The sequence below is a fragment of the Neopelma chrysocephalum genome, unplaced genomic scaffold, assembly GCF_003984885.1.
Source record: "Neopelma chrysocephalum unplaced genomic scaffold, ASM398488v2 Primary Assembly neopelma1_59, whole genome shotgun sequence".
Lineage (NCBI taxonomy): Eukaryota > Metazoa > Chordata > Aves > Passeriformes > Pipridae > Neopelma > Neopelma chrysocephalum.
Genome location: NW_020897714.1, coordinates 15,387,089 through 15,406,090, shown reverse-complemented (window position 1 = coordinate 15,406,090; position 19,002 = coordinate 15,387,089). Strand labels below are relative to the sequence as shown.

The window sequence follows — 19,002 nt, the reverse complement described above, 5'->3', positions numbered from 1 at the left end:
TGCACTGACCATTGATTAAGCTAGAAAAAAGTATCAAGAAAGCATTGCAAGCAATGTATTTTTTTGCACAGCTGAGATTGAGCAGCTCCACTAACGCAGAACTGCTCTGGGCAGTAAGTTTTGCAGATGAACTCTGCCAACTCTTATAGAGTTCTAAATACTTAATAGCAGCTGAAATACTGCCTTGTCCAAATGGTCTCTCTGGGGCATAGTTTTCCAAGTAATGAATCTAATGTGGGCATCCCTGTAGGAATTTATTGAATTTTGTCTTGGGCTGTGTGTTTCTGGAGAAAGCCAAGTCTGAAAAATGGTGATGTGCATTATGTTGGTGTCTCCAGACACTACTGCTATGCTTTGTTTTTGTTACAGTAGTACTTAATTGGAAAACCAAAAACGTCAGTTGGAACTCCCAGGTGCTTACAGGGATTTATTTGTGGTTATACTCTGGATAAAGAAGCAGGCTTGTCTTTAAGGATACAGCAGTTGAGAAAGTCACCACAATGTCCAGGTCCTGTCCAAGGTCAGACCAGTCATAACCCTGATACAAGTGGCTGTTGTTCTTCATGTGCAGAACTTGGCACTTCTCTTTGCCACACTGCACAAGATTTTTGTTGGCCCATACCTAAGGTTTATTAAAGTCCTTTCTAATTGACTGTACTACTTTTGACTCGTCTACCCTTTCTCAGTTGGTATTATCCTCACAAGCTAAATGTACATTCTCTCTCATCTCCCAGGTATTTCCAGAAAACACCAATATCAGCCCTGGGGCATTATTTTAATTACTGGTTGCCTGCAGACACTAAGCTGTTAAGTATAGCCCTGTGACCCTGTGCTACCGATAATTTTCAAATATCTAACACCCTGTGGATCCTACCCATAGTCCCTCTGATTCCAAATGAGAATGCTATGGAGATGGTTCCAAATATATCATTATATGTCAAGTGTATTGCACACAGCACTCCTCCCTTGTCCACACAGATACTTTCTAATCAATAGTTCTGTGATAATCACCCGTACTTAGACATGAGCAATTTTTGTCAGCCTCCATCCATTGTCGAGTCAACAGAACCCATTTTTTTCTGAGTTACTCAGTCACACTGATTCTTGTGGACTCTGCTATCATTCCATACAACATTTTCTACCCCATATTAGAAGTTATTTCCTTACTGCTAACTTGCTTCAAAGTTTCTGTATTTTCTACAATGTATAATGAGGAAAAATTACTTGTTTTCTCATCATGTTTTAAGTGTTTAAGAAACTTCAGTTTTTCAACCTTCTTTTCCAGTCAGAGGACTTGAACATGCCTTTTCATTACGAAATATTTTTTAGGCATCTTACAATTACTCTTGCTCTCTTCTGTGTATTGATTTATTGTTCACTTCTCATTACCTGAAGTTTGGTACTAAAAACCAGACCTGAAACTCAAAGTGGGACTACACCATTCCAGATCCACGCAGGTGCTTGTCAGCTGCTACTGACAGTAGCAGTTCTGAAATATTTTTAATATTTGCAAAACTGATAGTTCTTTCTGGGTAAAGTGTCTAACTTATTTTTGAAGATAGTGTCTCTTATCAGGCATTTTTCAATACATAAAATGTCCTCATTTGTTGTAGCATTTGTTTGTTTGTTGGTACTCACAGTACTTATATACAAGCTATGTAGACTAAAATCCAAATCATAAATAAAATTATACCAGGCCTAGGACTGATGCCTGCAGAACTCTGCAGTTTGACACTGCATTTTAATTTCATAGTTGACAATCACAAACACTTAAATACAAATTTCTACCCTGAAAGGGATGGTGTTTCTGATACGCCTAGTTTTCCTGATTAATACTTTCATTTCAAATACTTTTCTAAAATGAAATAAAATGAAACAGAGAGAAAATCTGCAGTGTATCAGCCAGCACAAGGAAAACATTGCATCCTCTACTGAGACTCTTTCTAAAAACAATTTTGGAGAAAGCCTATTAAAAACGGTTTTCATTTCCTCCCTTATGTCTGAGTACTATGAATTCTTGATTTTATTTATATCTTCCTTGAATTTGTTTGAGCTTGTAATTAGTAAAACTCAACATGAGTTATTCCCATCCCAGGGTGTGCTGAGTCTGTAAACCTGAGAAATGCATTAATCTGTAATCCAAAATGCCTAATTATGTGCTTATTTCTTGGACATATTCTTTAGATACCTAAAGAGTAAGAAAGGCTGCACAGGATGAGTACGTAGATGCGTCTATGGCATACTATCCCAGGAAAGCTTTCAGCATCCTATTTCCCTTCACTCAGCATGAAAGGCTAGAATTACCTATGAAAGCGTAGGAAATGACATCCGATAATGTGGACTGTGTCACTGAAGGGGTAGGACATAGTTTTCCTGTATCGATGGACTAGCTTCAATTTACATTTCTGACCAAATCAGAATTATGGTTTGACTATGCTGTGCATTTGGGAGAACAGACAGCATGTAACATAGTTTCAGAAACCACATTTCAGTTTTTTCCAGGCACTCTGTAAAGTTACAGGTAGGGTTACATTTCCACACTTTTGCACGTAGGTCCCTATATTTCTTTGTTTTTCTGCACTTATCTTTCTCCCCTTTATCTTCAACTGAAAACAATACAAAGGTAATTGGTCTACAGAACAAATTAACACAGAATCCTGCTCATAATCAAGATTTCTAAGTACAGTAACACTACTTCTAATAATGATAATTCTCAGTCAAAGAGATGGGTAAAGAGAAGTAAAATTTGGTTATAAGAGGATCTCTGAGCCAAAGGCTTTCAGAAGCTGGAAGAAATGTTTTGATGATTTAGGCTGTTATGTTATGGGCAGACAAGGAGATTTGGGGAATGATTCATTAAAATGCACCATCCTTTTTTGCCCATTAGCATGTATTTAGCAGTTATGGCAGGCAGGAGAGTCACCTCTTTGATCAGAGTCACCTTTTGATCACTCCAGAGTGTAGAGATGTAAGTTTTGCTGAGACTCTAACTAGCCTTAACGTATCTTTCAGTCATATACAGCACGATCACCGAACCAAATCGGGGTAGCTCAAACTGGTCTTGACAAGCCTTGAAACTAAGGACTGTGTGAGGGGTTACAGGATTTTTTGAAGCTGTCTTTATTTAGCTACCAAAATTGAAAAAGTCGTGGGAGTGCCATTCAGGGCTAATCTAATAGGCTTCACAAATTAACCTGGAGAAGTACTGTTTGCAGAACAGTACTGAGGGAAATAATTCTATCCCTCCACTTGGCACTGGTGAGACACGCCTGGAATGTTGTATCCAGTTCTGGCCTTCACAGTGCAACAGAAACATGAACATAACGGGAGTGAGACCGGTGAAGGGGCACAAAGATGATGAAGGGACCGGACTATCTCTCACATAAGGAATGTCTTATCAATGTGTTTAGGTACCTTATGTGGGGAATAGGGGAGGCAGATCCAGCCTTCTCAGTACTGCCCAGGACAAGAGGTAGTTGGTACAAACTGAAACACAGGAAATTTTACTTAAACATAAGAAATAATTTTTTAGAACCTGCTCCCCAGAGATATTTTACTGTCTCTCTCTTCTAGATGATCCTTCTTTGATCATGGGGATAGAACCTATTGCATTAGGGGTTAGATTAGAAGACAAGGTACTGTTTTTAGGAGATGTGATTGCCCTAACACTGAAATAAATGTCAATATATTTTTGTTGGCTTCGTTGAAGTACAACTAAAAAGATACAGGCTTCTTTACTGCTGACAACTCTTTGACACCTTGAATCTTCCCTACTTCAAAAACTTTGCAATTGCTGAATCAGTATCATCAATACAGTTTTATCATGCTAGACCTGACAAATGTCTTTTGATCTTGTTATGGTATTTTTATTATTAATACTGAGTGATTACTTGAATGTCTGCAAAATTATTATTTGTGAAGAGGATAGCATGCTATAGTTAAAAGTTGGCAATTTCTCTGTATCTTCACTGTCCTAACTATAGTAATTATAATTGAGTGAAGGCTTTCAGCTAAATTTGGCTAATCAGCTTATCTGGATTGCTCTTCTCCTGCAGTCTGAATGTATTCTTTGCCTTTATTTTCTAATGTCTAATCTGTTTTTCCTCCATGCGAAGCTCCTGTCTTGAAAAGAAAAAAGTTAAGTATTTTCTTTATTATACAGGTTTAGGAATTACTTCTGGTATTATATGTGAACTATTTTTGAAGATCCTTGCATTGGAAAATACTCTGTCATTTTCTAGGCTCTTCTGTAATCTGCACTAGCACCTACACAGCCAGGCAAGGAAGCCAGGACATGTTGTGTGATGATGCATGGAAATGATGCTATGTTCTGGGTGCACTTTTAAAGAGGCGATAAAAAATTTGTTTGAGTTCCTAAGTAAGAGGTAAACAGAACCTACATTTGTACAGGGTGCTTGGAAAGGAAATCAGGGAGAATATTGAAAAATGTTTGATGTTTAATTGGAATTAATTATTGAATGAATCACATTTAATATTTATCTCTTCAAATGAAAACTGCAAACAATTTTTATTACCAGCCCACTCTCCAAACTTTTTTTTAATTTTTAAGTAATTTTGTTTGACAGGAAGAAAATTTCTCTGTCTGGTTGAAAAACTGTTCTGCAATCTACCACTGATTTGATAAATTATGTGCTTAAATGCTTGTTTTCCTTTGTCTTTTTCTTTTATCTGTAAAACACCCATGGCAATATCACTGCTATCTGCAATGATCAGTCTCTAAAACAGGAGAACTGTCATTGTGGTCCAGTGTGGAATTTAACAGTTATTTCCAGCAATGCAAACTTGAAAATTACTCTAAGCTCTTGATAACTTTGTTTTCACATGTGAACTAGAAAATGTCATTGCTTGGCCTGGGGTGTGGGAATAACCCTAAAAAAGCCTCCACTTTCCACAGCACCTCATATCTCAAAAGCCCCTCTCTTTAAAAATAAAAAGATCGCCTTCTGCAGAAATGGACGGTAAAATTAAGAACATTTTCTCTGCTCAGAAGTAGGCCAGGGATAATTCTTTGTGCAGAAGAGAGTCAGTGTGATGGTTAAGGAAAAGATACAATGAAGGATGCTGACACGAAATGCCAGAGGCCAGCTGCCAAGACTTCCAATGTCTTAGTCTACTAGGGAAAAGCAAAGGACTTCAGAAGTGTAACTCAAAATAGGGAGCAGGAGACGTGAAAACTTATAGGGATGAACCCAGAACTAAAAGTAAGAGAAGCCCTAAATTCCGACCATTGAAATTCTTAGATAATGACCTTCACAACCTTCTTCATATGCTTTCCTTACAAAAACAAAACAAAACGAGGTAAACAAAACCCCCAAAACCAATCAGAGATGTCCTTCTCCCTTTAAAACTTGCCAGAGTAGGGACAGCAATCCTTGTGTGCTGCGGGTGGAGTTCTAGTGATTGAGCTACTTAGGGAGCAAGATCTGAGATCTCTTCTCCCATACTAACTCCCATCTTTCTAACCTGCATCCTGTTTATGGGGGAAGGAAAGGAAACCTCTCCTCTCTTGATGAACTGAGAACAGGTTTACTAAAAGCAAGCTTGAAGGGAAACTTGCCCAAATGAGTGAATGTGACTGATGTGTAAAGAGGATGCACCCCTGAGGCTACAGCTGCATTCTTGCACCAGTAGTTATTGTCCACTCCCAGTTGCTCCCAGCTTCCTGATCATTTTCAAGTGTAACAAACGGAGCTACAGAGCTCTAACACTAAGCTATCAAAGCTACAGAGATTAAGGCACATTAACCTTCATGCTGTCCTTATCCTCCAAATAATGTACATCACGTTTAAGAGACCTGGATAGATGACAGCACTTCCAGGCTCTCTCTTTTGTATCACTTACAGTCAGATTTTGCTCTGTGGCTGTCTTTGTTCATCCAAACTGGAAAGTAAGCATAATGTCCTCATCCTACCACAGCCAACTACCTTTTTATCTCTCAAACATATTCATGCTGTTAATCTGGGTTGCCACCCTGAGCATTCAAAATCTATGGCTACTGTGGATTTGGTCTAGTTGTTTATGTGGGAACGATGTCATGTTCATGAGAAGTGTGGCAGATTTCACAGCCCACTTCAATATGCTTTTCAGTCTGTTTTTTACCGTGAAGTACTGGCAAGCTTAATTTTTCCCAATCTCCACTTTTTCCTTCCTCTCTTTCAAAGTATTTATTGTCTGGCCTGCATGCAAACACAACAAAATGAAAATAGAAATAAAAGAGAATATGAAAAAGTGATGGTTCACTGTTTTTACTTGTAATTTTAATGTATCTTGTGTATCATTACCATTTTAATCTACCTCCTTTCAATTAAAACTGCTCGCTATCAAATATAACTTAATTGTATCTTTAGCATTCAATATATCAAAATACACACCAGGGCCTTTTAAAACATATTTGATGTCATCTTGAATCTCAAATTCATCCATGCTCCTTTGCTGAAACAGCCACTGACACTTTGCATGACAAAGTTTTACGAAGTACAGTGGGGTAAAATATTAAGTTTGATCTTTACTTGTTTTTTGCAACCAAGGGAAAAAATCTGGCTTCTTTTTAATTAGAAACCAATCGGGGCTTTTGTGTTCTAATTTAATAAAAATTTAGCCCAAACAATCCGTAGCAGTCCTTAAAAATTTTAATCAATTTCTATTGTCACTTTATAAGACTTAATATTTTAGTGAGATTATGATAATTAAAATTGATTCTGATTTATGAGGATGTCTTAAAATTATTTCAGTACTCTGAAGATTTGGGTGAAACCCTAAATTGGCAAGTGTTTTCCTTTTCCTTTAAAGAAAAGAATGGGAGGAATATGAAACCTATGGAAAACAACAACAGAACAAACCAATACCAAAACCCCAACACTCAGTGTCCAAACATTTATAGCTAATATTGAAGGTGAAGCATTCTGTTCACAAAGGCCATATTTCCACAGTATTTAATTTGTTTGGTGAGAACCGGGGCTTCAGTAAGCTCTATTAATGTTTAAGTAGCATATGATACATACTAGTGTATCTATACCTGTGAGACATTTTTCCCCTACAAACCTGCTTCTGAAGTTTGTAAATCTTAAAGAATAGCATACACTATTGTACCTGAGAAAGCGTTAAACTAGTAGTTTATTTGGAATTCATATGCATTAAGTAGGTATTAAGAGCTTCATTTTACAAACAGACTATTTGTAAAAATATCAAAATCATTCTATCCACTTAGAGAACAACACACACAAAAAAAGCAGAGTCCTGGCGAGTTCCAAACAATTTTCAACAGTATATATATTCCTCTGAAGGTCTCTTATGTTCTCAAAACAAGAAATTCTGTTGAAATACTGTATCCTTAATAGTTAAAGATATGGTTAAGAGAGCCGAATCTTTATCCATATTCAAAGCTCAGCCATGAAATTGTGTTACTTCCTTCTCTTTGAAATCAATTTACGACAAAAATACTCAAGCTGCCCACTCGGTTTCTATCCTAAGCTGGAGAAAACCCCCCAAAGAATAAGCCTGTATTACTGGGGAGACTTTTTATCTACGCGTTTTATTTTAATTTAGAAGGAAAAACAAAAGTTTGCCGTTCTCGGGGTCTTTCTGGCTTCACGACGCGGGGTTAAAAACAGTTTTTCTCTTTCATCTGTGGTCCAAACAGCAAGAAACTCTCCCGAATGAAAGTCCACTGTCTTCCTTTCACTCTCCGAAGAAACTGGGGTGATTTTGCAGCACTCGTTTTACAAAAAATATGAATTTATAACTCCGAAGAAACACAGACTCGGAGGAGGAAAAGCTCTTCCTGGCTAACAGTTAGGCGGGCTCTGCAAAGCACCAATCACAGATCACCGCTTCGCTATAAATTCAGGCATCGGGGTTACTGTAGCCCAATTACTTTCTTTTGATTAGGAAGAAGTCTCTGCAGCGATGTCGGAGACCGCTCCCGCCGCCGCTCCCGCTGTCGCGGCCCCCGCCGCCAAGGCCGCCGCCAAGAAGCCGAAAAAAGCGGCGGCCGGCTCCAAAGCCCGCAAGCCCGCGGGGCCCAGCGTCACCGAGCTCATCACCAAGGCCGTGTCCGCCTCCAAGGAGCGCAAGGGGCTCTCCCTCGCCGCGCTCAAGAAGGCGCTGGCTGCCGGCGGCTACGATGTGGAGAAGAACAACAGCCGCATCAAGCTGGGGCTCAAGAGCCTCGTCAGCAAAGGCACCTTGGTGCAGACCAAGGGCACCGGTGCTTCCGGCTCCTTTCGCCTCAGCAAGAAACCTGGAGAAGTGAAGGAAAAGGCTCCCAAGAAGAAAACAGCCGCAGCCAAGCCCAAGAAGCCGGCGGCTAAGAAGCCCGCCAGCGCCGCCAAGAAGCCCAAGAAGGCGGCGGCGGTGAAGAAGAGCCCCAAGAAAGCCAAGAAGCCGGCGGCCAGCGCGGCCAAGAAAGCAGCCAAGAGCCCCAAAAAGGCGACGAAGGCTGCCAAGCCCAAAAAAGCTGCAGCAGCAGCGAAAAGCCCTGCCAAGGCAAAAGCGGTGAAGCCGAAAGCAGCAAAGCCGAAGGCAGCCAAGCCGAAAACAGCCAAGGCAAAGAAGGCAGCGCCCAAGAAATGAAGTGTTGAAGTGGAAATACTTAAACCCAACGGCTCTTTTAAGAGCCACCTACTGTTGTCCCCAAAAGGGCTGATACACTCCGTCACTGAGCTCCGTGCCTGCAGCAGAGCTGTCCACACGCCACTATCCGTGTGGGACATTTGTCTGGGGAGTGGATGGGACGCTAAACTTCCGGCCGTGGTTACGCTAAGACTTGGAAAAATAAAAGTCTACATTCCCTGCGAAAACGCTTTCTAAAGGCTGCCTTTCTTTTTTTCTTTTTTTTTTTTTTTTTTTGAGCACCGCAAGTGGGTGTATGTGTTAAAGGGACTGCTTAAAGGCGGGTACCTTTCTGGGGTGTGGAGGTTTCTTTCATTGCTCTTATCAGCGCGATTTCTAATAGCATGGATGCGACTGCCACACCTCAGTGACTGTAGCAGGGAACTGTCAGCACGAGTCCTCCGCTTTCTTGATAATGACCTTTCCGCTTGTCAGCGCTGCCGTGGGGCAGGTCCCGATTTCTGCGTGACTTGACCGACCTGCTTTTTTGAGAAGGAGATCGCCGGGGAGGGGGGGAGGAGGCACCAGCGTTCCTGTTCCGCACCCTGCCGAGCTGGCGGCGGCAGAGCCGAAGCGACGAGAGCTCGGCCGGGCAGCTGTCCCGGAGCGCGGGGGGGGCTCAGCCCCGGGGCAGCGCAGGGGCGGAGCGGGCGCGGAGCTCCCCCAGCTCGGGGGCTCGGGGAGCGCAGCCCTGGAGTCGCCTGTGATTGGCTGATGGGAGAAGCCGCAGCCGCTCATTGGGCGATTAGGAAATTTGGAAAAGCCCGCGCTACAAGGGGGGGGAAAGGGAAGGAAAGGAAGGGAGGGGCGGGGGCGCACGGAGCTCTGCCCTTGCTGGCTCCACGCCTGCCGGTGCTTCCGGGTCCCCGCGCTCCGGGACAGCTCGTCCTCCCATAGCGTGTATCCCCTCTCAGTTGTTCTCGCTTCTCACAGGCTTTTTGTCCTTGCCTTATGATCCTGTCTTCTCATACAGAAGGGCAAATGTTTAAGCTTATACTATTCCAGGACATAAGTGTAAAAAGTGATCAGGATCGATTATTTTCCTTTTTTATTTTCTTTTAATTTAGCTATATGACTGGAAGCTATGTAAAATACTTAAATTTGATGGAACATGAAGGATAATGCACGGTCACATCTTTACTGTAGAAAGAGCTAAATGTTATTGGGGAAAAAATTGAACATTATTTATTAATTAAAACAATGGAATTCATTTAAAGTTATAACTCAAGGCTTTCAGAGATGGATTAATTATCACTACAAGCTACAATGACCGATTGAACATTTGTTTTAAATTATGTCTAACGTTCCTTAATAAAATTTTCGTACTGAAGACTGAGGCACTACAGTGCAAAGCCCTTTTAGAGAGTATGTGGGTGGCTCTTAAAAGAGCCTTTGGGTTGAAAGTCACGGTCTGAGACGCCCTACTTGGAGCTGGTGTACTTGGTGACAGCCTTGGTGCCCTCGGAGACGGCGTGCTTGGCCAGCTCGCCAGGCAGCAGCAGCCGCACGGCCGTCTGGATCTCCCGCGACGTGATGGTGGAGCGCTTGTTGTAGTGCGCCAGGCGCGAGGCCTCGCCGGCGATGCGCTCGAAGATGTCGTTGACGAAGGAGTTCATGATGCCCATGGCCTTGGAGGAGATGCCCGTGTCGGGGTGCACCTGCTTCAGCACCTTGTACACGTAGATGGAGTAGCTCTCCTTGCGGCTCTTCTTGCGCTTCTTGTCGCCCTTCTTCTGCGTCTTGGTGACCGCCTTCTTGGAGCCCTTCTTGGGCGCGGGCGCGGACTTGGCCGGCTCGGGCATTTTAACAGCGCTTTTTCTCTCCCTCTGAGAAGACTCAGCACCAAAATGGCCGCAGCCCGAGCTATTTATAGAGCGGTTATGCAAATTTAGGCCCTCTAGCCGTGCAATGCGATTGGATCTTACCTCAAGGGGTGTGCCTTTGTCTCCGATTGGTCAACATACGATCCGCATTTTCATTGGTTCTTTAAGCAGTGACTGGTTCCAACCAATCACCAGTGGCCAATCCCGCCCAGGGAAGGGATAAAAAGGGGAAGCTCCGTTGCGTCAGTAGGACAGTGTCGGTTTAGCTACGAAGGTGAGGCTGAGCATTGTGTCAGGTGCTTAAAGTATGTCCGGCCGCGGGAAGCAGGGAGGCAAGGTCCGAGCCAAGGCCAAGTCGCGCTCGTCGCGGGCCGGGCTCCAGTTTCCTGTCGGTCGTGTCCACCGGTTGCTTCGGAAAGGTAACTACGCGGAGCGGGTGGGGGCTGGAGCTCCTGTCTATATGGCGGCTGTGCTGGAGTACCTGACGGCCGAGATCCTGGAGCTGGCGGGCAACGCGGCCCGCGACAACAAGAAGACGCGCATCATCCCCCGCCACCTGCAGCTCGCCATCCGCAACGACGAGGAGCTCAACAAGCTGCTGGGCAAGGTGACGATCGCGCAGGGCGGCGTGCTGCCCAACATCCAGGCCGTGCTGCTGCCCAAGAAGACTGAGAGCCATAAAGCTAAAAGTAAATAAGTTCGGTGAACAAAGCTACTCAGACTTAGCACGAGATTTTAAACCAAAGGCTCTTTTCAGAGCCACCCACAGAGTCAGAAAAGAGTTGTGTTGCTTTTTTTACAAAGGTGCTCTCGTGCTGTCTTTACATGCAGTATTTTAAACTTTTGTTTCTACTGAAGCGGGATCATACATTTGCTTTCTAACTCTCTTTGTTAAAAATACTATCAGTTTGAAATTATTTATTTGTTGGGTTTTTTCCTTGTAATAGTAAACCACTTATGTCTTAATATTGACTCTGCTCAACTTTCATGATTTCATAGGCTACTTAGGTTGTAAAAATACGGGAGGGTGGCTGAAAGAATGGGGAGGGTGTGGAAAAAGCTATGCAGCATGAAAATAGATTGGAGACCATCCCAAACTCATAACTACTAATGAAACGATTTCTTCATTTCCTTTGTAGGCCTCTGTTCTTCAAAAGATGTAAAGCTTCCTTATGGTTTAACTTTATTTAGAAATAACATGAGGGATGCCTTAGGGAAAACGTCTCTTTTTGATCTAGATCTTTTAACTACTCAGACCTGCACTGTAAAGCACCTTTCCATTCTTTCTACCCTTAAAATTCCCTCACTGTGCATTGCTCTTCCTCTTGTTACATCAGTTTGCAGTGGGCAATATAACTTAATTTTCTATGTTGCTGGCACAAGTATCACCCAAAAGCACCACCTTTAATCTCTTTATATTCACTGTCATAAATTATGAGAAAGACTGTCTAGCTGATTCCTCTTGTTGGTATATTCCCAGAAGCTGCATCTGATGGTCTGTACTACACTATTAAGGCCATAGGTCCCATCTGTGCAGCACCTCTGCTCTCCATCCTCTGGGGAGGAGGAATGCTCTGGGCTTGGAGGAGGGCAACACTCCCACTCTGCCTCTCCTTGCTACTCCCAAGCTGTAGCAGAGAGGCTTTTTTGACAAGGATTGTGCCATGGCTAAAGTGAAACACCAGTGATAATTTGTGGAGAAAAACAGAGCTGCTGGAGCACCAGCCTAATCTGATATAGTGAGGGTATCTGTGCCTAAGGGTCTTGTTTGTAAGTGTACACATTTAGGGTTGTAATGTTTTCATTATGTTGTTTTATTGGTCCTCATTTGCTGCACCTACATATGTCCTGGCCCATACACTTCCCTTCTTGAATAACTGCAGTGGTAATCAAAACTATTTTAACATGCACAAATCATCTATCTTTAGTTTCCAGAACAGATTCCAAATGTATGTGTCAGAAGATTGCAATCATAGAATGGTTTGGGTGGGAAGGGACCACTACAGATTATTTAGTCCAACATACCTTCTGTGCATAAGACATCTTCCACTAGCCCAGGTTGCTCAAAGCCCCATCCAGCCTGACTTTGAACATCCTTTGGGAATGGGGCATCCCACATTTTCTCTGGACAACCTCGTCTGCTGTCCCACAACCCTCGATGAAAAACAAATCCTTACTTATGTCCAATCTAAGTGTACCCTCTTTTAGTTTAAAGCCATTATCCTTTCTCCTGTCCCTAGAGGCCTGAAAAAAGTCTCTGTCTTTCTGTATTGAAAGGCAGTCACAAGATGTCCCCAGAACCTGCTCTTCCCGAACTGAATAAGCCTAACTCTCTCAGCCTTTCTTCATGGGAAAATATTCCAACCCTCTGCTTGTTTTTGTGACCCTTCTGTGGACCTGCTCTAACAGATTCATGTCTTGCTTGTACCCAGAGCTGGATGCAGAACTCCAGATGGAGTCTCATGAGAGTAGAAGGGGAGAATCACTTCCCTCGACCTGCTGGCCACGCTGCTTTTGATGTAGCCCAGGTTATGATTGGCTTTCTGGACCACAAGCATGCACCTCTAAATCAAAGAACTGGAATTCCAGAGAAAGGCTATGGTGTGGGGGTATCTGTATCCAGGAGCTAGATTTCTCTGCAAACAAACTCCTTTATGTGGAAATCAGAGTTGGTGTCACAGGGGAGGGCCCTGTCCTCTGAGTGTGGGTCTCAGTCCAGCACATCTCTCCAAATTCTTCATGTCATCTGACCAGAAATTCGTTATTTGCTTCACAATTTCATTCCGAACACCTCTTAATTCACTCACTAGTCTGCTCACCCCAGTAACTGTAGTTTCATCCTCTGTGATACTTAGATTCACTCCTTAACACTCTCTAGTTCTGTTCTTAAGCACCAGTGGTTTCACCAGTTGTGAACCCTGTGCTGCCAGCACACTGATGAGGCCTCAGAGTAAAAGTCCTGTAAATCAGACGGATTACACAACACGAAAGAGTGCTGGAAAATCTACTGGTATTAAAGCTTTCAAGCAAATTGCACTGGATGAAGGAATGCAGCGAAGGAAGTTTAAATAAATGAGTTTCTCTCATTCACATATAAAACGAACAGTAGGAAAGAGGAAATCCATACGATACGGTGGCTTAGCTGTGTCACTGGATTCCAATGCACCTTCACATTCTAAAGAACTTGTGATGAAAGAAAAAAACCTTCCAACCAAGCTCCCTCAAATGTTATAGATTACAGTCATGCTTAGGGATAACTCAGTAATATCAGTCTTTATATCAAAAGGCTGAGAATTGCATAGTTAAAAATATGAAGGGCTTTTTCTGCACTTTTTCATCTATATTGCTTATAATGTTAGGAATAATGTACTCTATTGAAAAGATCTTGCATTACTTTAGTTTGCATATTGTTATAATTATTATGACACTTGTAGCAGATACAGATAAGGATTTAAATTGCCGTATAATCTCCCAAGAAAATTAAGAGCAGCTTTGCAGTTGGTTATAACACACTGATGCAATGACTTTTTTACTAATTCTGTACTCTCTTGTGCAGTCATGGTAAGATGTTGCTTTATTGCAATGAACAAATGCAATTTCATCATTGCAGTTTAATGAGGAACTAGGGCAACTGTCCTAATTAATGCACACTTGAAAAGCTACAGATTTTTATTTTATTTCTTTAATGGAGCTGAGTTTTGCAAAGGTTTCTGTTCTCGTTTAACCCCCGATGCTGTTTGTCCAAACTGATGAGGAAAATGTAGTACCTACAATCTGAGGATTAGATCCTAAACTTCGATCCAAATAAAAATTATTGTCTCCGATCAACAGTAGTAGCAACTTCATTAGGGATTATATTCAGCAGGAAAAGTTTCTTTCCACTTTAGTTATTTTTGCCTAAGAAAATCCTATGATCCCTGAGAGAACTGACTAATGTCACTAACAGAAACACCCGGAAAACATGTGTGCACTTGTACCAACCTACAGACAAGGCAACCTTCTAGAAAGTGTGACATTAAATTACATCTAATGTGCTCCAGATACTGAGGAAAGGGGGTTGCAACTATTTTAATTACTGTAAACTACTAGCCTCAGCCTCTTCATCACTCATTTCTACCAGAAATGGAAGATTTTCCTAGTCTTTCACTTGTTATACTGCTAGAAGGAAAAGTTATACTATGATCCTCACTCTGCATTTAGAAAGACTTACAAAGAAATTATTATTTGACATACTGAAAGATTTTGTGTAATTCCTTTAGTCTTTCTTTATCATTCAGAATGTTGTTTATAACTGCCTCAGGAAACATAGCTAGACCTATTCTTCAGGTATAAAGAACAAAGCACACTTTGTGGAGTCAAATGGTAAGGTTAGGCACCAGCCTGGCAGGTCCACCAGTGAGAAATCTTCCAGTTTGTGTTTGTTCATTCTGTTCAGTTAAAAAGCAAACATAATCTAAATTCAAGCTATGTTTTCTGCTCCTATTGTATATATGAGTGTCAATTCTTTAAATTGTTTAAAATAACAATTTGAATGGAGAAGGAATTCACGGGGATTATTATAATCATAACAAGATTTGTACATTTATGACACCTGTAACCAAATGCACAACTATCTCAATTGCATTTCTCCCTGAATTTAGGGAACACTTTCTGCCAAGAAATATTCTGGACATGTTGCCAAGATTCTGTAAATTATACTCCTGAATAACTTTAAATAAACAACTGCACAAATTTCTAAGGATATAAAAAAATTTAAACAGTAGACAAGTTTGAAGGGTGCAAAATACTAATAACATAAGAATTGGCAAGCACTATAGCCATATTACTTCTATTCTGAGTATAAGTAATATTTACAATCTTAACAGATTTAATTTAGAAATGCAGTCTTATAATTCAGTCAGTATTTATTCATTCACTTCACAAATACAGTCCAACATACTGTAAGCAGCATGTAGAGATGTTTGTTCACAACAGTGTGAAACAAACGGCAAAATTTCTGGATTCTTCGTTTGAACAAAAAATCTTTCGTTAGTGTTCATTTTTCAAACGTCATACAGACATCTGCTGGTCATATTCGTAATGTTTTCTCTCGCTTTTTGGATCCCGGTGTATGCCAGAGAACACTTCTTTCGGAGCCTGGCATCTGCCGGGAGCGAGCCCAGCGCCCCGCGGCCAGCGCTGCCCCCGAAACCGTACTGCGGGGCTAGGGAGGGCTGAAAGGATGGGCGGACGGTCCCTTCCGCGCCCCCAAACAGCCCCTCCGTGTTGCCTTCAAGGAGTTTCAGACCTAAATGTTCCCCACCGAAATCCCTCACTGATGATTTTCCCTGCCGCTTAGGACCTTGCTCCCTGCTTCCCTTCGCACAGACCTGCATGTCGCTCTGTGCAGATATAAAAGCGCGAAATGCTCGGTGCCCAGCCCCCCGGACCGCACGGAAGAGAGGGCAGCTGTGGGAGTGTCCGGGTAGACAAAGAAAACGCGAAGCCGCCATGGCCGAAGAAAACAAAGGGAGCGCTGCCTGGGAAATGCGCCTCCGCCAGCTACCCGCGAGTGGAGGCGGAAAGCAGCGGCGGGGCGGGAGCGCCGAGCGCGGCCCCGCATTGGTCGGATTTTGCCGCAGACCCGCGGGGAGGGACGGGGAAGGGAGCGCCGCCGCCCACGTCCCTGGTACCGGCGGAGAAGCAGCGCTGCCGCGGAACTGTCACCCGCGCAGGGGACACGGCCGGGACGGCACAGGAAAGCAGCAAAGGGACGGGCGGGCTGACAGCGGGCAGGGGCAGCGCAGCGCGACCCCGCTGCGGAAAGGGCGTTGCGGGGCCCGGCCCAGCCCGGGAGAGTCGGAACCGCCGCGCGCGCCTGCGAGCCAGAGCCGGGAAAGAGTCCCGGCCGCCGAACGGCGGGAAGCCCGGGCGGGGGGCGGGGCCTGCGACTGAGACCCCGCCTCCGGTAGCAGTCCTCAACCAGGTCGGACCGACGGCAATATACAGGCGCCGGGGCCCTTCTTCCCATTACAACGTTTGTGGGTTGAAGGAGGAACGCAATGTCTGGCAGAGGCAAGGGCGGGAAAGGGCTCGGCAAGGGCGGCGCCAAGCGCCACCGCAAGGTGCTGCGCGACAACATCCAGGGCATCACCAAGCCGGCCATCCGCCGCCTGGCTCGGCGCGGCGGCGTCAAGCGCATCTCGGGGCTCATCTACGAGGAGACGCGCGGCGTGCTGAAGGTGTTCCTGGAGAACGTGATCCGCGACGCCGTCACCTACACCGAGCACGCCAAGAGGAAGACGGTGACGGCCATGGACGTGGTCTACGCCCTCAAGCGCCAGGGACGCACCCTCTACGGCTTCGGCGGCTAAACTCAAAAAAAGTCGCGAAAGTTGCCCCATTAAAATCACCAAGGCTCTTTTCAGAGCCACCCACAAGTTCTACAATGAGAGCTGTTTATTACTGCAGAGTGGATGCAAATAGAAAGTTACTAACTCAACAGTTGTGCGATATTACGTTCTCATAGAACACGCGTTATTTACTTTTAGTTGCATACATTATACAATTTGTAAGAGAAAATCCCATACTGTATTAGCAATTACAGCTCCGTTTAGGAAAGTGTGGTGGCTCTTAAAAGAGCCGTTTGGGTTAATTTAAAATCCTACTTGGAGCTGGTGTACTTGGTGACAGCCTTGGTGCCCTCGGAGACGGCGTGCTTGGCCAGCTCGCCAGGCAGCAGCAGCCGCACGGCCGTCTGGATCTCCCGCGACGTGATGGTGGAGCGCTTGTTGTAGTGCGCCAGGCGCGAGGCCTCGCCGGCGATGCGCTCGAAGATGTCGTTGACGAAGGAGTTCATGATACTCATGGCCTTGGAGGAGATGCCCGTGTCGGGGTGCACCTGCTTCAGCACCTTGTACACGTAGATGGAGTAGCTCTCCTTCCTTGCTCTCTTCCGTTTCTTGTCGCCCTTCTTCTGCGTCTTGGTGACTGCTTTCTTGGAGCCCTTCTTCGGCGCTGGAGCAGACTTGGCCGGCTCAGGCATCCCTGATGTTTTCTTTCCAACTTCTTCGCTAGCTCAACAACATAAAAAATGGCGCCTGCCCCCCCCCTATTTATAACGGCGTTATGCAAATTAGAGGATTGTAATCGTTCCATTCCTATTGGAGTAAAAAATACCAACGTAATTACAGGCACTTCCTTTCTGTGACTGTCACAGCTCAGGCGCTGCATTTGTACCGTTGTTGTGCTTTGCGGTTATTGTGAAGGCAGTACTGCTTTAAATAGCAAAATTATGTAAGTACGCAACAATTGCTGCACTGAGTTTACATTTATAAGTGAAATTACATAACGCATCTAATCTTAGCACACCGGACATTTTGATATAGCTGCTTTTTCGGGACCTTTAGAAATTTTGGTTTGTGTTACATGACTGATTCTTGAATTGCACAACCAGGACACTTTCACAGTAAGTCTATCGCAATCTTAGCTCAAAAATCAGTAATAAACAGCTCTCGTTGTGAAATTTGTGGGTGGCTCTGAAAAGAGCCTTGGTGGTTTTATTGATGTAATTTTAGTGACTGGAGTTTAGCCGCCGAAGCCGTAGAGGGTGCGTCCCTGGCGCTTGAGGGCGTAGACCACGTCCATGGCCGTCACCGTCTTCCTCTTGGCGTGCTCGGTGTAGGTGACGGCGTCGCGGATCACGTTCTCCAGGAACACCTTCAGCACGCCGCGCGTCTCCTCGTAGATGAGCCCCGAGATGCGCTTGACGCCGCCGCGCCGAGCCAGGCGGCGGATGGCCGGCTTGGTGATGCCCTGGATGTTGTCGCGCAGCACCTTGCGGTGGCGCTTGGCGCCGCCCTTGCCGAGCCCCTTCCCGCCTTTGCCTCTGCCAGACATAGCGTTTCTCGTTCAGCCGCAAACGTTGTAAAGCAGAAAGGGGCGCCAGCGCCTGTATATTGTCGTCGGTCCGACCTGGTTGAGGACTGCGGCGGGGCAGGGCCGGGGCGGGACGTTCGCACCACCGCTCCCATAGAGGGTCGGGGCAGCCGCGGCTCGGGAGGGGCCTCGGGAGCGGATCCGGGCGGGGTCACTCCCTGCCCGCGACACAAGGCCCGGTTTCTCGGCCCCGCTGTCGGGGCCGAGGGGGAGCGGGGTCTCGCCGGCCAGAGGGCTGCTGCAGTATCCGGCCAATTGGGGCGGCGGGGCCGTGAGCGCCGCGTCCCATCCGCGCTCCGCCGGCGCTGAGCCCCAACAAATGGCCCGGCCGGGCAGCGGAGAGGGACGGGCGCGGTGGGCCCGGTACTACTGGAAATCCACCCTTTTCTACCGCGAGCTGAGAAAAAGTAGTAAGGTGGTTTGGGTTTTGTTTGGGGTTTTTGTTTTTGGTTTTTTTTTTCCTTGGGGCCGACACTTTCACTTATTTTTGCAGGGAGGAAAGTCTTTTGTGTGTCCCGCGTCTCTGACTTAATTATCACGTGACCTTGTGTTTATGAGACTAACGTCCTGATGAAAGAATTGATTTGTGTCCCTTGCCTGATGTACCCACAAAAAACCTGTATTGCTTCAA

General features: G+C 44.7%; 6 protein-coding genes across 6 annotated transcripts in view; 3 read left to right on the top strand and 3 right to left on the bottom strand.

Moving 5' to 3' along the window:
* LOC113965756 overlaps positions 1-16,972 on the top strand; it is a 29,894-nt gene extending 12,922 nt beyond the window's left edge. Inside the window, exon 5 of the mRNA XM_027679599.1 lies at positions 16,489-16,972. Coding sequence (XP_027535400.1) covers positions 16,489-16,807 — 319 coding nt within the window. The 3' untranslated portion in view covers positions 16,808-16,972. The remainder of the gene's footprint in view (positions 1-16,488) is intronic.
* On the top strand, positions 7,800-8,819 carry LOC113965942 (histone H1.10). The gene has a single exon (XM_027680035.1). The coding sequence runs from the start codon at positions 7,927-7,929 to the stop codon at positions 8,590-8,592; it is 666 nt and encodes a 221-aa protein (XP_027535836.1). The 5' UTR covers positions 7,800-7,926; the 3' UTR covers positions 8,593-8,819.
* Positions 9,934-10,461, bottom strand: LOC113965944 (histone H2B 1/2/3/4/6). The gene has a single exon (XM_027680037.1). It carries the CDS (start codon positions 10,431-10,433, stop codon positions 10,053-10,055), a length of 381 nt encoding a protein of 126 aa, XP_027535838.1. The 5' UTR covers positions 10,434-10,461; the 3' UTR covers positions 9,934-10,052.
* LOC113965945 (histone H2B 7) lies at positions 10,005-17,514 on the bottom strand. Its single transcript, XM_027680038.1, has 2 exons — positions 17,098-17,514; positions 10,005-10,052 (listed from the first exon to the last, which is right to left on the bottom strand). Exon 1 carries the CDS (start codon positions 17,476-17,478, stop codon positions 17,098-17,100), a length of 381 nt encoding a protein of 126 aa, XP_027535839.1. The 5' UTR covers positions 17,479-17,514; the 3' UTR covers positions 10,005-10,052.
* Positions 10,691-11,362, top strand: LOC113965943 (histone H2A.J). Its single transcript, XM_027680036.1, has one exon. The coding sequence runs from the start codon at positions 10,762-10,764 to the stop codon at positions 11,149-11,151; it is 390 nt and encodes a 129-aa protein (XP_027535837.1). The 5' UTR covers positions 10,691-10,761; the 3' UTR covers positions 11,152-11,362.
* Positions 17,515-17,857: 343 nt separating the features above from the next.
* Positions 17,858-18,379, bottom strand: LOC113965946 (histone H4). The gene has a single exon (XM_027680039.1). The coding sequence runs from the start codon at positions 18,330-18,332 to the stop codon at positions 18,021-18,023; it is 312 nt and encodes a 103-aa protein (XP_027535840.1). The 5' UTR covers positions 18,333-18,379; the 3' UTR covers positions 17,858-18,020.
* Positions 18,380-19,002: the final 623 nt, after the last annotated feature.

Excerpts from the sequence above, each read along its gene's own strand:
- LOC113965946 (XM_027680039.1), bottom strand. The coding sequence starts at position 18,332 with ATGTCTGGCAGAGGCAAAGGCGGGAAGGGGCTCGGCAAGGGCGGCGCC.
- LOC113965945 (XM_027680038.1), bottom strand. The coding sequence starts at position 17,478 with ATGCCTGAGCCGGCCAAGTCTGCTCCAGCGCCGAAGAAGGGCTCCAAG.
- LOC113965943 (XM_027680036.1), top strand. The coding sequence starts at position 10,762 with ATGTCCGGCCGCGGGAAGCAGGGAGGCAAGGTCCGAGCCAAGGCCAAG.
- LOC113965942 (XM_027680035.1), top strand. The coding sequence starts at position 7,927 with ATGTCGGAGACCGCTCCCGCCGCCGCTCCCGCTGTCGCGGCCCCCGCC.
- LOC113965944 (XM_027680037.1), bottom strand. The coding sequence starts at position 10,433 with ATGCCCGAGCCGGCCAAGTCCGCGCCCGCGCCCAAGAAGGGCTCCAAG.